The sequence below is a fragment of the Lytechinus pictus genome, chromosome 4, assembly GCF_037042905.1.
Source record: "Lytechinus pictus isolate F3 Inbred chromosome 4, Lp3.0, whole genome shotgun sequence".
Classification (NCBI taxonomy): Eukaryota; Metazoa; Echinodermata; class Echinoidea; order Temnopleuroida; family Toxopneustidae; genus Lytechinus; species Lytechinus pictus.
The window spans coordinates 2230138-2249969 of record NC_087248.1 but is presented as its reverse complement, the minus strand read 5'-3'; the positions used below and the strand labels follow the sequence as shown (position 1 = coordinate 2249969).

General features: G+C 36.6%; 1 protein-coding gene across 1 annotated transcript; it reads right to left on the bottom strand.

Annotated features, from left to right (window-relative positions):
- Positions 1 to 1465: 1465 nt before the first annotated feature.
- On the bottom strand, positions 1466 to 19191 carry LOC129259711 (cytoplasmic tRNA 2-thiolation protein 1-like). The gene is made up of 11 exons (XM_064098889.1): positions 19159 to 19191; positions 14249 to 14372; positions 13712 to 13830; positions 12821 to 12877; positions 12278 to 12335; positions 11926 to 12045; positions 11235 to 11284; positions 10526 to 10715; positions 9491 to 9638; positions 8764 to 8800; positions 1466 to 8012 (listed from the first exon to the last, which is right to left on the bottom strand). The coding sequence occupies exons 1-11, from the start codon at positions 19189 to 19191 to the stop codon at positions 7842 to 7844; spliced, it is 1107 nt and encodes a 368-aa protein (XP_063954959.1). The 3' UTR covers positions 1466 to 7841.
- Positions 19192 to 19832: the final 641 nt, after the last annotated feature.

The window sequence follows — 19832 nt, the reverse complement described above, 5'->3', positions numbered from 1 at the left end:
ATACTTCTTTTCACTTTTCAAATGAAATGTTTCAGTTAGAAAAAAAAAAGTTTCACTTTTTTCAAAAAAATAAATTTCTTTTCGACAAAGAATCATTTCACCCGTTACATTTTAATTGTGAGAGAAAACAAATCATTTCGCATTCGTTGGATAACACATACAGCACATGGCGTGCCTTACTGCACGTGAAAATCCATTCCTCTCTCGTTTCGTATTACATTTCACTCTTGTTGCAAAATTCATTTCACTCAATTGAAAAAATACGTTCCTCTTTTTGTTCGGCCGTATGGGGCGCTGTCGAACAAGCTGGCCAGTTTTCCCCACGTGGTTTCGCCCGGCCCGCTGAACTAAACTAATAATACAAAAAATAGCAAAAGTTTAAAACCACTTCCAGAGCAGTACCACGGGACTTGTCCGGAGACCTCGACTTCTTCAGTAGTCTGTGTTTATTGTATACCAGTACTGCGCGAGTTGTCGACATGGCCGGGCAAGGGAACGATCGATCTCAGGTCTTTCAGAGGCTGATGGAGGGCATTACGAATCTCAGTAATGCCCTGGCCGACTGGCAACCGGCACCATCAGCCTCTGCGAGGGCGGCCCCGGCAGGCATCCGGCAGGCAGCAGGCATCAGCCCCAACGTTAATCATGTTACTACTAGACCTTCACCGCAGCTGTTACAGCAACCAGTGGAGCTCCCTGGAGAAGCCGGCCTGCGGCGGGAGTTCACGCAGTTATTTGGACTGAGACGAGGTTCATCTTCAAGTTCAAGCGGCAGAGCCAGGCCAGGGAGAGGTCGAGGAGCTAGATTGCATGCCTCACCTTCTTCGGGCTGCAGGCAACAGTCGGGAGGTAATCAAACTTGCACTTGTTGACTATTACTAATTATATGATTAATACCAGGTCTAGTCCACCCAAGGGTTCATTACATGCCGCCGCGCACAGAAAATTCAAGCCATAGAAGTCGTGTGTTGTGGACCCAAGAAGAATGGGAGGAGGGCTTTCAGCCGGAACCGGAGCATCGAATTCTCCTGAGTCAAGGGCATGACGGTCCTCGCCGGTGGCAGCAACCAGCAAGATGACAAAGTTTTGGTAACTATTGTTTTCGGTTTTCATGAACATTTGTCTCGACTCTGAACCAAGTTGTATATGGTATGAATGCTTGATGATGATTGTTAATTGGTACCTAATTCAGTAATTGACCCTGCCCGTGGCCTTTGTTAGGCCACGGGCTGGCTCGGCTCGCGGACTGGGGCTAGATCTAGGCCTAGATCTACATGTAGATAATTTTTGGTCAGTGTATTTTTAATTTTTTTTTTAAACTAGAGCTAGAACTAAAGCCTCCCAAATGAATAACAGTGTGCAATCACATATCATCTATCACATTGGATGTTTCCAGGGGTATTAACACATGACATCACAAACCATAAAAAAAAATCTTTGTGGCATGGGTCATATAACAGATTTATCCAAGCTCAAGATTGCAAAAGCCATGGTGAAGGGTATAAAGTTATATTCTGGACACCACAGATGTGACAAGTGTACTCAATTGGACAAGTAAAAGAGTCAAGTAATGTACCATAAATGAACAAGATTCAAAGCACCACATAGTGGATAGCCCATCTACTAACTACCAATTGATATGGTAAACAGATTTCCTGTGGATTATATGCACCAAACATGCCTCGGAGTCTTGCGAAAATTGATCCTTATCTGGATTCAAAGAAAAGGGAGATTAACGAAGGAGGCACTGTGCAAGAATAAAGCATTAGTGAGAAACTAATTTTTATGATTCAGTTTGTATTTTATAGGTCCACTGTGAAGCTCTGCTTGTGAATCGTGGACCCCTCGGATGAAAGTATTCAGTTGTAGTCAATTACACTATTAAAACACAATTAAAATCATGATAGTGGCCTACAAGAAAAAATCAAATCAACAATATATGACATGAGCAATGTAAGAAAATAACAAGAGATGGTGAAGAGAGCATTTCTCCCTGCATGACTCCCTGCAGGTCTTCATCTCTAACGGTCCTTCTTTGGGACTGGTGGACTTCTCATGCCTATTGATTCAATGCATGGAGTGAGCATAGCTTCAGTGTCTGGGACCATCAGAGCTGTAGCAAATGCTCTTGTTGAGAAGAGAAATGGGGTAAAGACATCTTGTCTATGTCTAAAATCAAATCACAGCGAACGATACAAGATGTCGTATGAGGACGAAACATAAGAGTGGCTTGTACCCCACACACATTGCGAGAAATGACAGACTTGGCGCAAGTATCTATACCTTCATTATTTTGATCTCATGAATTGGATGTATAATATTGTAACAAGCCAACCCACCCTTCTTCGAGCGAAGACCAAGGGACCAGTCGCACATGATTCTAAGAAGAACCTGACGCTAGATGAACTGCAGTGTGCAGAGCTAGAAATCATCAGACTTGTCCAGGAACAAGAATTCCACAACAGAGATCAACGGAAATCGATCAACAAACTCAATCCAGTAGTGAAGGATGGTATTCTACGAGTCGGAGGACGTATTAGCAACGCCGCCGTTGACTTTGAAGCAAGGCACCCCATAATTCTACCCAGTAATCACCATGTCACAACACTCGAGAAGTAGAAAACATCCTCCATCAGAAAGGGATCGAGTGATCATTCAATCCACCGACAGCTAGCCACATGGGAGGCGTCTGGGAGCGAATGATCAGATCGACTTGCAAGATACTTGAACAAGTTGTGTCCGACGAAGTTCTCCCCACAGTCATGGCGGAAGTGGAAGCCATATTGAACGCTCGGCCACTAACCCAACTTAGCATGGATGCTCATGATCAAGAGCCGCTCACGCCAAATCATCTCTTGCTCATGAAAAGGAGCCAAAACTTGCGTCCAGGTTTATTTGGAAAAGAAGATTCTTATGGGCGGAGAAGATGGCGCCAATCACAGTACCTTGCTTCTGTATTTCTATAATCTACATCTTATTTAATGTTTGAATTTCTTATGATTTACTTATCCTAGTTGAGATAAAGTGTGATATTTGATGTTTAATATTAGAAATATTTAATCATATTTTGATTATTTAACTCATTCATAACTTTCAAGATGGAGAGGAAACATCCCCCATAAAGTTACTCTCATGTAACTTCTCCTTTTCATGATTTTCAGGTCACCAGTTGTCTGACCGTGAAACATTTTATTTCTGCACCGAGACCCTCAATGTCTTAAACAAATTATGTTAGTCTTGATATCAGTAGTTGTTTGACAACTGTTTTAAAGTTATGTTCAGTTTAATAAGTTTTAGGTATCATTGTGTCTTCTGAATAACTACATGTATGTAACCAAGAGTTACATCATCTTTTTATCACTATAAACATCATGTACATAATGTTAATTTGTTAGTTTAGAATTAAAGGAACATATCCTTTATATAATGTGTATGTTAGTTATTTTATTGAGGTTTTATTAATTACATTAGTTAATAACATAGTGTGAATGTTGTTGATTGATGGTGTTTGATTCTGTGATATGTGATTATTACATATCAAAATAATTAGAACATAAGTATTTATCTAATTTATAGTCTCTGTAGACGGACAGGGTGGGGATTCTTTGTATCAAATCCTTCCGCTGCACTGTTTTGTATTGTCAAGTATAAGATCCTCCCCTACCCAAAATGTTCCCGTGCTACATACATGTAAGTCTCAGTCATATGATTTTGAGGTGTTTAGATTATTGCTTGGGATGTATGAGGAGCCGATGGAGCTTGAGCGCATGTCAGCGTAGCTGCAAAGGAAAAAATTATTTTACTTACTACATGAATAGAAAAGTCTATTTATTTAGGTTAATCAGTGTTATTTTCAATATAAACCAAAATGCAGATATATACATAAAACATATGTAAATAAATACATTTCTTAAAAGTGTTAAAATAAAGCTATTCGAAATAGGATAAGATTGAATGTTTGATTGAGGTCGAGGTTGGGATGCCTTGGCTGCAGCTTTACAGCATTTGCCGTTAACAGCAACCCGAAGGCCCTTCTTTTGTGTGTTTGAACTAAAGAAGCTGGGGAATTGCTTTTGTGCCTGGACTATGATAGCCATGAAAGAATATTCGGCTCTTATTGCCTTTTTTAGGCGATCACAGTTGAAACTAAACTTTGCGAGTTCCAAATTCTCATAAAACTCTCCCAGTCTGAGGACGAGCTCTTTCCACGATCTTGATGATTCGTACACCTTGCAGTACCATTTCAAATTACTTTTTTTACACCATATCCGCCCGGCACTTAAGATTTTGACATTGGACAAGACACATCTGGATATTACTGAAAGTCTCTCTTGACTGGAATACAGCCAGAGCGGACCTGAAAACAGGTAAGTGGTATTTTACTTGTTGATTTTTAGGCTCGCGCGGCTTCAGAGGCATCACTGGAGGGTTCCCTGAACAGGGTTTGTCTGGGTGAACTGTCCCAGTGGCAGGCATTAGCTCAATGTAGGATACCAAGGTCAACACTATACAACAAACTGAAAGGAAGTCGGCCTCCATTCTTTTATCCTGAGATAGTTTACTTTTACAAGAATGAACAAGACAATTCAGCAGGTTAGGAGGAATGTGGAAGAGTACAAACACGGGATGAGGATCTCCATAGTAAAGAGAATTATGGAGAACAAAGAAAAGATAGGTGAGTCATATTGACATAAATTGCTTTATATCTCTGACTAGTACGTATTATTCAATACATCTGCAGACTAGGAGACAGACAATGGAATGGATCCGAACATGTATATCAAATGTAGATAATTGTACATATGCTACTAAACACCTAGTAAATGTGTGCTTTATTGTGGACCAAGCCTGATGATGATTATTGATGATCCGGAGTTTGGTAACTGTGACTATTAAGGGGAACGCCGTTGTATTGGTAACAATATTGATACCCCTATTTTTCTTTCTCCATACTTAACAACTGCAGAAGGAAGGATTGCCTCTCGGACAATATACATGTCAAGAATTGGTTATGGAATATTTTTCTCCTTTAGAGACAAACTCACAGCCATCAATTTTATTCTTCACAACAATGAAGATCCAAACTACTATCGGCCGTGTTTTAACTGTTAAATGTTCAAGGACATGCCGAGCTGTTCTGAATACCTTTTTCAAGAATTATCGCCCACAGGGGGCACTAATTACCAGCCCAAATTTCATAAGAGAATTAATCCAATGATTAATGGCAAAGCTCCACAGGAGAATGCAAGATTCCATGTGGGGTTAGGAGAAAATTTCGGATTAAAATACGTGCTTCAACCTAGAATGGTTCCTCTTCAACTGAGGGCCCTGACCGTCCGGTCAAGAGATCCCGTAGTAAAAGAGAACGGTTGTCAGGGGTTAGAGAGTGCCTTACGGCTGCTATCTCCCTTTCGGGTGTGAGTTAGTTACACTCTAACCCAAGAAGACTATCAGAAGCTATAGCGCAAAGAGTTATCTCAACTTCGGAAGGCCGTAGGGGCCGATCCAAAAGAAGTTGAATCTCAAGGCCTCGATTATGCTGACAAGCATATTGGGGACAAAGGAGTATGAGCTGAATTCAAACGCAAGCAGATCGCCTTTTAAGAGGCGAAGTCTTGTCGTGAGAAACTGCAATGTATGCTTGAAGACAAAGCCAAGTCTGACTCCATGGAGACTGACGCAGCTGAAGTTGATCACATAAGTGTCACTTCTTTTCCTGCCGGTCAAGAGTTCAGGCGAAAGATTGATAACGTGACTTTATAGCAAGCCATTCCATCTGACGCCGATTCAACCGTTAGAGAAACAACTGCTGACAGGAGTACCATTATGCATTATGTGTTCAGGGATGTCATCGGGGAACGAGTCCAACTAGTAGCAGTTAGGATGTTTCCCAACGGGTGTAATCATATTCTGCAGTTACTGCCAGAACTGATTTGGCTCGTATACCTCTTTGACAAGAGTTATAGCTGTGAAGGACCTTGGTCATGGAATATTTTCCTTCTTAAGAGACAAACTTACAGCCAACAGTTTTATTCTTCACAGCAATGAAGATCCAAACTACTATCGGCTGTGCTTTCATGGTAAAATGTTCGACGAGACACTGAGCTATTCTGAAACCCTTCTAGAATTATAGTCCAGAGGAGATACTAAATACCAGCTCAAATTTCATAAGAGAATTAATCCAATGCTTCACGGCAAAGCTCCACGGCAAAGCTCCACGGGAGTTTGCAAGATTCCAGGTAGGGATAGGAGAAAATTTAGGATTAAAATATGCAAGTTTTTCAACCTATAATAGTGAACCTTTCGTTCACCTCTTAAAGACAGTTCGATTGAATAGAAGGGATGTCACACTAACTCCATTGTCAATTTGTTTTACGATGGGTGGTTACAAAAAATGAATTACCCTCTTACCCAAACTCAACAAAGTCACGACAGTGCACGCAAGAAAATTGCAAGAAACTTTGTAAATAAAGATATTGCAAGATTTTTTGGTTTTTTGAAGGGATGGCAGTTCATGGCACCAACACTACAATGTGAATTGATATAAAGATAGTGTTCGTAACAACTACAATACTTGACCATAAAGCGGACATTTTAAATTTTACCTACTAAAACATCTATACCACTGATATATAAACCCCCACAACGGGAAATCTGGTGAAAAATCCTCGTCCATGGATCTTGCAGTATGACATTCCTTTTGACTGTAGGTACTCTAAGTTGGACCGAGAAAACTTTGAAATTCTATTGAAGGAATGGTCTGCACAATACCCAGATGATAACTCACCTTACCCTCAGCTTGTTAAGGATAAGAAGATATTAATTCAGAGGCATATTGAAGAATAAATAGCACCCATCTGATGGGACACACTTATTTCTTTTGTCATCAGACAAAATAAAACACCATTTACTACAACGGTAGGGATTGATGGAGAATAAACATAACAACTTTTTCTCTTTATTATTCCAAGAGAATTATACAAAAAAATTGGCACCCATCCAAAAGAGAAAGATACTTTACAATTCTTCTTTTGCTATCAAACAAACTTTCAATGACACATCTTGCAATAGGTTTTAATGGAGAATAAATTCTCAACTTTTTTCTATTTATCATTTCATGAGAGTCCATAAAAATGGATGCTACAGATTATATTCTTATTCTTTTTTCCAATTTTTTTCCCCCAACTATTCTCTTTCTTTTGCTTTGACATGTGAAATTCATGTATCAAAAGTTGTTTCAAGTTCTCTCTGTACTGCTTGCTTTTTTGTCTCGCCTTTGGTAGTGGCGTAATCAACATTGAACTCCGAATACTATTCAGCTCAACAAATGGCAAGTTGCAAATTAAAAAACATAGAATATAAAGTTTTGTACGATAATTATTGTCAAAGAGGATATTATACATTCACAATTTTTCCTACCAGAAAAATAAGGCTGCGGGGCTAAAGCCAGGGTAATATATCCAATTAAGCGCATAGGGACGCATTTGGCAGTGATATGCGCTATATAAGCATGTTGGTATTATTATTATTCATTTTTATATCAATTGTTATTTAACTTTTCTTCGGATAGTGGCAGAAATCATAGCTAGAGAAATATTTATAAGCATGTAAAAGAAATATTCCTGCTAAGTACTAGCGACATTATTATCTATTTCATAGTTTGAATAAAAGTCCAGTTTAACTTAATCCAATAAAGGGCCCTCACTGGAAACAGGAGGATACATTTCTTTTAAAGGCACCACAAATGATTCGTATTTGGTCTAAACCAATGTATGCAGCCACTCAATCCCAATACATTTTAAAAATATATATTTTTTTATGATGATTAAAACCTGAGCCTGTCAAAAGTCGACGACCTGCTTCACTTCAGCAGTATTTGATGATAATGACAACGATGATGATGTTGATGATAATGACAACGATGATGATGTTGCTACCGATGAAGATACTGGTAGATGGCATGATGAGGGCTTTGATGAGTCTCCTGATGCCTTGTGATCAACAGCATCCAACTATTTATAAAGAGAATAAGAAATAATTCAGAGTGAGAGATTGGGACATAGATTAGAACTTATGTTTCCATAGGCCCGTATTCTGAAGTCGGGTTTAACTTAGACCATGGTCTAACTCTGTGCTAAAATTATGGGAAGCCAAAAGTGTCAAAATTTGTATTAAGTTGTATATTTATTATGTTTACTGTGCTCTTTCCTGATTCATTGATGGTGAAGACAATCATCTACTTATACTTCCTAGACAATTATGAATGATTTAAGAGCCAAATGAGCTGAAATATGATATCTCTACCATTAGTGAACAATTGGCCATCCATACTTAAACCACAACTTTAAACCCGAGTTTAAGTTAAACCCAACTTCAGAATACGGGCCATAGGGTTCCATCATATTTACTCCAGCAAAACAATTGCTCTGCTATAAATTCAATACACTAATCAAATGACTAGCTTCATTCCCTGATTTAACAGCATACCCTACCCTAAACCTAATCCTTAACCTAACATAAAATGCTATTGCAACCCTAGCTCTAACCCTACATCTTAGATGAAATAAAGCCCAGAACAATCGTTGAAAAAGCAAATGTGTCACCATCCATAGGTTTGCTAAGAAGGGATGTGTAAAATAATCTGGAAAGGTCCAGGTTCACCAAATAACAAAAAGAATATAAAATCAAGCAGCAAACAAATTATTAGACACAAATTAATTACAGGAAAATACACGTGTTGTATATAAATTAATTCAAACTTACTCTCTGTCTCGCCTTGTGTGGTTTACCAATTCCAAGCCTAAAGAGAGAGATGAAAAGATAGGCAGAAAGAAAGAGAGATTGCAAAAACTATCTGGCAACATAGTCACTTTTATCTTGTATCAAATATATGAATTTACAAAACTGAATGGCAAGAGAACTTGTGTACTAAGGGCAGTACGAATCCAATTAGCATCATCAAAAAGAAAGAAAAATACAATTTTCTTTACAGGATACCTTGATAGATGCTAGTCATGTGATTGTCATTTGATTGGTTGATTAATATCAAACATTCAGTCCCTTCTACAATGACAACATCATTCCTGCAATTTTTCATCCATTCCTAATGCAATTTTGGATTCATATAAATTTTCCACTGCACGATCGCCCAGACCACTGACATTACAAGTAAAACCTCAACATGTATTCCTGTATAAACATGTATGTATGCAGAAATCAACTCAGCTGCGTGCAATTTTACATTCAAATTCATATTTGTCAAATGACAATGATCTTTTTTAGGAGTCATATAAAACAAATAGTGAATATATTTTTCATTTGTGCTATCTACATAATACTTCATTCAGTGAAAAATAAAATGATCCACTGCACTCATAAATATCCATTATTTGTAATATTGTATACTAACATAAACTGTACATATAAGTAGAACTCTAGTCTAGTTGATCGACATGAGATGAATATACTTAGTATTTCCAGAAGTACTTACTTTGGCAGGCCTTTATTGAGTCCTTCTAAGAGTGTACAAGCCTTACAAACAGGTTGGCTGGAGATGTAAGCACATCTTGAGCAGGTTCCTTGAGTAGGCATTTTAACATCCTTTTTTATTGATAGACTCTCTCCAGAATGAATGATATCTAGATGTATCACAAAGAGAATTAAATGATGTCATTTTTAACATGGTTGAGAATGGACTTCCTGGTATTGTTGATAGTACCTTTCATGATACGAAGCCATGATCAGATGAAATAGAACAAACAAGGTTGATGAATATTTTATTAAAAATTCAACACTTCTCATGTATAACATTTATCGGAATAATATAAGATACATTTCACAATTTTGTTCCAAGGGGGAAATGTTTCAATGACTATGGAATGCAATATGTGAAACATCGTCAGTCTTGCATTTTTTTTTAAATAAGAGAGTCTAGAACAAAATGAATTAATCATTGAAAGGAATAGTAATTGATGTTCTAATATGAGCATCTTCTCTGTACCAGGGTTATGTAAATAGCAAATTGGGATAAGTGAAAAGTCCATGGATAGCAATTAACAGTTAAGAAACATGATATGAATCACATCTACATCCCAGGTAGGGAGTAGAAAAACACTATCTCTGCCTGTCAGGATAAATACAAAAACTACATTTGATAGTAGGGGGGGGGGGGTTCATGAGCATCATATATAAATATCAATAGGGTGCAAACGAACCAATGTGTTGGCTCAGCTGGTAGAGCATCTGATTCACAACCGGGAAATCGAACGCTCACCAGCCTCGGATTTTATTTCGAACAATAAAATATGGATTTTCAGATTTTCGTTGTAACAATGGTTAAGCATTTTCTAAAATAACAAAAACCACAATGATTAATTTGATGAACAACTTAAAAATCAATCAGTCAAGGGCAAAGAGTTTGAAGGGGCCAGATATCCATTCCAAAGTAAATAAAGTATTGGAAGTGGCATGATTCCAGCTCTTGTTCTAGGCACCATTTTACCCAGACCAGACAAAGAGAACTCACCAATGATGGATGTGGACCTGATCTTCTCAAGGTCTTTGAGGTACGCCCTAGCATAGCCTCGATAAGCATTGGGAGAGTAGATACACTCTGTAGAGAAATAATCCAGCTTCTTGAAGTATGCATACATCACAATCTCCTTCTCATAGGTGTATTTGAATGGTTTACATCGTGGCAACGCTCCTTCTCCACCCTGTATGGGGATTTAAAAAAAAAACAGATTCATCAGGAATACAGGAGATTTGGCGCAAAGTAACAAACTTAAAGCACAGATTACCCATAACATCTCAGACATGTATATCTATTATTTTCCTCAAACTTGCCAATACTTGGCAAACTCACCAACACTTGGCCATGAGCATCTTACAGATATATGCCCTTATTTTGAAGTTTAAGCAAAATCTATTCAAAATTACAATTTTAACAAAACATTTGTATTTTCTTTGAGGCTAAAAAAATCTGACCATGTGTGATGTTTTTTTTTTGCGAATTTCTTTCTGCAGCCAGGTTCGGCTTGAATACTACACTACTATTGACCTAATCAAGGCAAATTGATATATTACAATTTTTACATAATACAATATCCCATGAAATTGACCAAGGAACCAATATATGATTTTTTTCAAGCGTGCACTCACAGACAGCCCAATGAACTTTTTAAAGAATATTGAAAAGGATTATATAATTGAACAGTGCAATGTATCATACTTACTGTTATAATATCTGTACATCTCCTCAGCCTTGCAATGTCACCTCTGAGGACTGAAACAAAAAATCATAGGATGAACATGGTGCTCCAATAATTACAGTTTCTTATATCATGCTTCATACCTTCATACTCATTCCCCCATAAATATAAGGGCTCGGTTGGATACAATCAATTTATAGTCACTGAATAAAGGTCTACAGAACTATTTAGACAAATTGCTTGTTGGCTCTGAATCAATTGTGTTGAGCTTACTAGCAATTTTATCATAATCTATGAACAGAGTTCTAGTTAGGCCCATTTTAGTGGTGGTCGCTATTTCACAGCATTACAAAGTTTTCAGGACGAGTTAGTGTTAGTTATTACATCAATGTAATAACAATCTGATATTGGCAAATCTTTGAAATTAAACTAATATTTATCGAATATAAGAATGTGTAATGTAAATTATGCAAATAAAACAAGACTAAAGATGGAAATGAAGGGAAGTGCAATTCCTCTTTGCAAGGAGTAAGTTTTGAAACACATTTCATTTGAAACTAGTGGTGGACGGAAGCAGTGTTTTCCATGATGAGTGGTGGTCAAAATTCTTCTGTGCCGGTTGGGAATGACCACTGCTGTCCACTGTAGCTATAACACTGTCTATGAAAGGCGTTTAGCTGTCCAAACTGGCGTTTCTCTACATGGATTAACTTACTGTTCATAAGAACTGTTTCAGCAATGTCATCAGCATTGTGTCCTGTGACGATCTTGTCTGCATTTACAAGCATTGCACCTCGGTCTAACGCCTGCCGTCTAAACACACCACAGAATGTACCTGAATAGAAACAATTCAGGAAAACATATTAATCTTACAAGATACACACCTGCCAAACTTTAAATTAAAAAGTATTTTTATACTAAAATTTTCAGAAAAGAGACATAAGTTATTGATTAAATATGAAACTGAAAAATATAAATATTTGAGGACATTTTTTCTATGGTTGGTAAATTTCTAAGAGGCAACAATGGTAAAAAATAATAACAGTAATTTATTCAGACAAACTCACAATTGTTTTTTAGACCAATCTGCTTTACAATTGCATCCATTGTCCAGCCATATAATTCCTGTAATAGAGATATAACAAATCAGTGGGATGGGACTACAGTGGAAATATGACAAATAATGAAATAAAAACTGCACATGATTGTTAATGTAAATCATCAAAAAGTCGGAGTATTCATAAAAAATATTTTTAGCTTTGTTTAGTGACATATTGATAAAAGTGTGACTTGTACATAAATTAGAGTAATCCATTACCTAATGAATCATTTGTAATATTTAATTATAGAATTGGGTAGACGACATCGCAGGTGATGTGCATACAGATATTCAGTGTGATAGCATGATCAGTGGCCAAGATATCCAAGAGGGATGGGATCTTGCCCCCCCCCCTCCCACCATCCTCTCGTGAACAGCATAGCTCATAAAGCACAGCCTAATTAGGCTTAAGGAATTACAAAATTAAAAAGAAATATAACTTCATCAACTGATCTGATTGAAGATTATCAGTAGATCTGTTTATATTTTGTTGATATCCCCATCCTCTCACCTCATACGAGACAATCTTCAAGGGTAAATCATACTGCTGTTGGTTCCTTTTTACTGTCTGAAGAAATAATGAATGATGAAGGAACAAAATGAAATTGATATCACATAGAAATCACAACCAAATCTGTAGGCAGGAAATTGAATATACATGTATATCTGAATAAAGAGAGAAAAAAGTTATAGAGAAAGAGTAATAAGGGAATTTATATGTACATATCATAATAAAATATTGGCTTTTAGTTGCTCTACATGGTCCTATAGAGAATGTTTATTCTTTGGGAAACAAATGTGTTGTCTCTTAAAAATATGGCATGGTATCAGAAAATAAACAATTTTTAATGACAAAGATAAAGGAGTTTGTTGAATAAAATATTGTTAATGTAAACTAATCAATTTATTTCTATGTTAGACCTATATACATGTACATACATGGCCCTCAGGTAAAGCAATTATACCTCGGTCACATTTACTCTACGGCGGCCGTACGGCAAGTCGAAAACAGCCGTTTTTAAATTTTGTTGTACCAGCTATACATAGGTGGTTTGAAAATGAATAAAACTGCTGTTTTCGACTCACCGTACGGCCGCTGTAGAGCAAAATTGTGACCGAGGTATAATTTTAACCAGGTTTTAAAAAATATGAAATTTCAGAATATACATTTATCAATAAAATAAAGATTCATGAAGCAGTACAGGCCAGCTACTACAAAGCACAACTTTGGTCACTTTCATTCAAACCATGGGTAAGAAGATCCTAAGAAGTGTATTGAATTCAACATAGCTGAACAATTCTTTCAACCCTCCCCATTCAGGACGTGGTTTATGCCAACCACAACATAGCATAATGTAACTTTGGACTCTTCCATTTACCAGAAAGGTTAAGATTCTATTACCTCCAGTGAGTCATCTCTGTATCCTGTAATTCCTTCATCAACAGAGAGAAGAACCAGATCAAGACCATAGTCATATCTTTCATTGAGTAGCTTCAACACGTAAGCTAATACTGTGGAATCTAATTACAAATACAAAATACATTGAATGATTAATATCTACTGTACTTTGTGAGCATACTTGAAATTACAGTCAAAATAAATCATGTGTTATTGTGTATTGATAGAATGTCACAAAAGCCTAGAAACCAATGAACTATTAAAAAGAAACCAAACAAAACCATTTCCTGCAATTATCATAGGCATTTAAAAAAATGATAAAAGATATGATACAATGAAAACACAAATATATAATGATGGCATCAGACATACTGAAACCTTTTGAGATAAAGATGCAGTTTGAGAAAACTTGTGATGCAAAGAGCATAATCAACCAGCCAGGTTAAATTTGATCTTTGATGAAAAATGGAATAAAAAAAGAAAATGGCACAAAGAAAGATTGAATAGTGAAAAGCAGAATGATCCATCAAGAGCTACTACCTTTGCCTCCCGATGCTCCGACAGCTACTCTTTCCCCTCTGGTGAATAGCTTCCCTGTTGTAATAGTGTGATGAATCTCAATCTCAAAGGCAGCGTAAAAACAATCCTTGCACAAAGCATCTCCCTGGAAAAAGACAAGCAAAGAAAAAACATTGATCATGAAATGAATATGCTGATTGATTCGCGAAGGATGTCGTGATGCTAAAGAACAAAATGGGATAAACTTTTAAATTTTGATAATCTTTATGTGTGAAGAGAAATATATTTGTATCTAGATGCAAAGGATGATGATCATACATATAAAAAGAAGTAGAGGTAAAAAGTCATGCTTCTGACAGCCAAATTAAAGGAAATAAAAGTCCTATTAAACATTTATGTAAATCAAACATATACAGTGTAACATTTTCATTTGCCAAGAATGAGTTTTTAACACACTAATTCTAAACAAAAAAAGAAGAGCTGCTAAAGGAAAAAACAGAAGGACAAAAAAAGAGGTCCAAAGGAAATTTCTGCCCCTCCCAAAATACACACACAAAAAACATAATGAAAATTAGATGAATGATTAGGAGGAAATGTGTTCCAAAATATGAAATAAGCATCGATCATGATCAGCCAACCAGGGGCAACCCAGCAAACTGTTTACTTTGAACCCACTTCTAACTCAATTCCCCAAACTACCACACCGTATGTCAACGTTCCTACTCCATTCACCCCAACAATAGGCTAAAAGGAATCGTGGCTCCCGGCATTCAAAATGGAAGGATAGCAAATTGACTAATTTGGTATTTTCATTCAATTGCTGGGTGCCATATTTGTTTCTCTTTCCCCTCTTTTCCGTTCCTTTTGTAGAAGACTGATTGGAACCTCTTTAGCCTGTAAAAATTTGATCTACACTTGTCAATAATTTGAGGCCTGTATAGTAGGAGCCTTACGGGTGTATTCGTCTGATATGCAGCCAATATATCATCCAGTTCCTTACAGCACCTAGAACTTAAAAATTGTGTTTCCATCCCAAAATATGAATGATGCAATTTTAAGATATTCTATAAATGATTCTAATCTTTTTAGAGTCTTAGAGTGCAATGAAACATCTCTAGAAGTACTTTATCAATTTGTAATTAGTCCGGTCAGCAGATTCTGGCTTGCCTGCACAAAACACAATCATATATTTTGTACTAAATGACCTTTTTGTTTCAATAATAGTAGTATTAGTATTTATATTGTATTTTGGGCATTATGTTTTTGTCTCCCTCTATTCCCTGAAATTCTTAATTTGGTAACATTTTTTCTGTTTTTCATATCGCACAAAACTGGGGATTTCAGTTAAAATCTTTGAGACTTCGTCCATTTGGTTGCCATCCTGAGATATATAATAAAACATTGAATCTATTTCATTTAAAAAACTGCCCATTTAACAAACTAGCAAAGAACAAAACAAAAAAAACATGAAATAGCCTAAAAACTAAAACAGCCACAGGTAAAGTACCATTGGGTTCAATACAATGGTATTTTTTCAGCAAAACTAGCCGAGAACAGTAATGATCAATTTTTACCCTCAAAAGCTGGAAACCAAATTTAAAATTAGCTGGGCTTCTGATCATCCATGACAATGAAAATAGTTTTTAATTTAAGAGAGACACGCTTTCCTTCCTCCACCCTGTTTCCCCCCTGACGGGCGTCAACATCACCCTATCCATATGGACACCCACCCCCGGACCTGTGGCACAACCAGCTTCCAATCTGGTGGTCTGTTCATATCCATTAATAGCCCCGAAAACACAAGGTTTTAATCCCCTAGAATATCAATACTTTAACAATGTAGAAAGTACCGTACAACAAATGTTTTTTTTTCTTTAAATTCAACTTTTCCCCATCCCTGGTTCAATAAAACTTGAAATCATTGGTGTCTTATTTCAAAAGATGGCACAAGGCTTTCGTAGTAGAGTTTGATTTTAATTTTACGATTTATTTCATTATTTTGTTCACTAAAATATACAAATTGAAATGTGTGATTGTTTGTTGAAATTTGTGTTAAAAAGCCCTTGGAATGTATACAGTACTGCAGTTTAGCAGATCTATCAGAACTGTTGTATTGCATATCAACATTACAGATATGTTTCTTATTACTTTACCAACTTGTAAGTATTCACAATTTGGGTTTGCTTTATACTTTGTCATAATGTCTTGAAATGCTGTCAGGAAAAACCTATAAAGTTGTAATTAACAGAATAGTTTTCACAAAAAAATACCCCCATGATCAAAATGGCACTACAACCCTTCCAAGTTCAGTCACTGTTTTCTTCCTAAGATTATCTTTAACATGTGAACAGGGGTCCATTCGGAACCATCTACCAGCATGGTCGCCTGCCAGAAATCTGGTGGCACTATTCGATACTTATACAATAGCAGTTAGACAGACATGTAACAGGAGAGCAGTTCTATAACTGCCGTTGGCGACCATTAGGGCCTAGCTTTTCTTGTCTAGATTTGATTCTCGTTAAGGACTGTACTGCATCCACTCACTTTATCTTGAAGGCAGTTTCAGTGAATAATTGAAGTTCAATATTTCTTGACAATATCACAACAGCATTGCATGATTTTACATTGGATGGTTAGCATGTTCCACCCTATCAGAGAAAAGGAGTTTTCCTAGAGGCAGTATGTACATGTATGTTGCTCATTATTCCAAGGAACTACATGTACATGTAAATGCACATTCATGATTACAGACCTAAACTGACTTTCATTTTGTTGAGGCTGGTTGTACAGGTTGATTTGATTGTCCATCTATAATGGTATCTAGACCAAAAGCATCAATCTACTGTACTCTTTATAGCTGATGACATTTACATGTATGTAGATGTTTCAATTTGGGCCAAAGAGAAGGAAATTCTTTAAGAATTTTTTTTAATGGGCAAAAGAAATCAGCAAAGAAAGAAACTTTCTTGTCAGAAATAGAAAATAAAGAGAGATCTATTCAGAAATAGAATAGAAATTGGATGCTATACACAGACAATAGTGATGTACATGTATGGGAAGAAGAAATGAGATATGAAGAACATGTATTTCCATGTAGTAGAAACGGAGGGCTAAGAGATATCTGAAAAAAAAAAAAAAAAAAAAAATAGAACGAAGAGAAAAATGACACATCAGTAATATACTCACAGAAATTCAAATGATATCAAAGGCCTACATGTATGTATTTCATTTTGTCTAAAAACCTCCTCACCCCTCAACAGTACGAAAGTTGAGGAGACTTTGCTTGATGACTGACAGGGCAAGGAATCACATCAAGGGGGCCAACTCCAATACTTTGTCTTTATCTCAAAAGAGAATCAATCAAGAGAGATGATGATGGCCTGCTGTTACATGTGTATAGACCATAACCATAAACAAATCATGCACATATGTTGACACACGTCAAGATATGCCCATTGGAGCGTGTGTGTGTGTGGGGTGAGTCAACATCACTTCATCTCAAGTTGGAAGAAAACTGAGATCTCCCCATCCCATCTGCTTGAACACCCCCCCCCCCCTCACCAAGCCCACCTCTTTCTCTCTCTCTCCATCACTTCACTCGTTGTCTTCTTCCCTTTCCCACATGCATCCCTCTGGGTCCTGTTGCATTAAAGTTACTATTATGGTAACTTTGCTATCCAATGGTAACTACCATGGTAACAGCCAATTAGAATCAAGGATTCCATGCAAGTTACCATTGCATGGCAAAGTTACCATACAATGTAATGGTAATTTTTATGCAACAGGGCCCTGATATATATGTACTATCATTGAATGCCTTTTAATTCTTTCCCTGAAGGCACACATTATCTTCATCTTTCAAAATGTTCTGCCTTTTCTTCCCACCCCCCCCCCCTTCGACCCCATTCTCTCCCTCACAGGTATAGGTTTGCCCCTCTCATTCTCTGACTCTCTCTCTCTCTCTGACTCGCTCTTTCTCTATATTACCATTTCAACTAAGGTCTGCAAATATAAAATTAGATGAATAAACCGGATAAATTGATAAAATGTTTTCACAGTATTCAAGATACTTTTCTCAACAGTAGTGTACTCTCACTGCACAAGCTACATACATGTACGGTGCAACACATTTCATATTTTATTTAATACCAGCCTCTTCTATGGTAGGCCTACATGTACATGTATGCTACATGTATATGGGGATTGGGGTCCCATGAAAAATTGTCAAAATACAGTACATACATTGTAGACCAATTTGAATGATTTAGAGAGAAAATAAAAAGTGCATTTAATCTCTATCTGACATTACCGAGAATATGCACAATCAATGAAAGTGGAAAACATGACAAGCAATCTATAAAAAAATAACTTGCAGTACTTTATTTCAAGTTTCCTCACTATACATGTAGTATACAGGAATTATATATATGGGCTTGTATACAAGAGTATGAACATGGTCATCAAATACTGAAATGATAGAGGGAAGTGTAACCTTCCATCATCTGTCATCTCACAGCTAACAACCAACGAATCGTGATTTAAGTCCTCCCGAATTTGCCCCTAATTATTTGCTCAAGGGCCAGTAGCCATTCTGTGAGTGTACACATCCACCAGCTGTTATGGTATTAGAGCGCCATGTCAGGCCTTTCAAGCAGCGTGTGTCAGTGTTTACTGATGGGGGAAGGAAAGGGAGATGCGCTATGGCCGTGTTTGCAAATGTTCGACCGTCTTGAGGGCGGAGGGCTACTTTGCTGGTGCTTGCTACACTTTCTTGAGCTTCTGAAAGGCTCCGAGTGCTTCTACCTAATCCCTATTGTTCAAGAAGTGAAATCATTGTGTACTTTTTGGTACTAAAACATAGTTCTATTGCTTTTTGATAGTGAAGTTCTGACACAGATGTTTAGCCTGAAGGAGTACAAATTTATACTAACTAGCACATCAATGATGTGGAGCTCATCCGGCATCTCGCAACGAAATTTAACACAATTTTAATCTCAGCCCAGTTGACACTGTAGTGAATTATATTGGTGACATAAATTCAGGATATAGAATCGAAATTTATGAAGAAATGACATGAAGCATTTTTTGTGATGAATAAATTTCATATAAATTAGCATAAATAACTTTCTAGTCAAAATTTTTTAACTCTGTGTAGAACCTTGGTGAACCTCATGTAGCTCTCAGATGGAACAAAAATAATCAAAATCAATCAACAAATAAATAAGTAATTTTTGTGAGTTTTGAAAATATATGAATAAATTAGCATATTTAATGAATTTCAAAATTCTGTGTTGAAATTTTGTATCACCACCTCGAGCTATCATATAAATCAAACAAAATTGAAATTGATCAACAAATGAAGAAGAAAAAACATTTTTTGTGATTTATGAATTAATTTTGCATAAATTAGCATAATTTTTCAGACAAAATTTCAAAATTTTGTGTACAAGTTTGGTGAACCTCATGCAGCTCTACCAGATGGAAGAAAAAAAATCAAAATCTGTCAACAAATAAAGAAGAGGCATTTTCTGTGATTTATGAATAAATTTCGCATAAATTAACATAAATGATTTTCTATTGAGAATTTCAAAATTCTGTGTAGAAG

Bases quoted from the DNA above. Each gene is read 5' to 3' on its own strand.
- LOC129259711 (XM_064098889.1), bottom strand. From the start codon at position 19,191: ATGCCGGATGAGCTCCACATCATTGATGTGCTA. The intron at 12,336-12,820 runs GTGAGAGGATGG...TCTCTATTACAG, and splicing joins TGAAGATTGTCTCGTATGAG to GAATTATATGGCTGGACAAT. The intron at 10,716-11,234 runs GTAAGTATGATA...ATCCCCATACAG, and splicing joins GATGTACAGATATTATAACA to GGTGGAGAAGGAGCGTTGCC.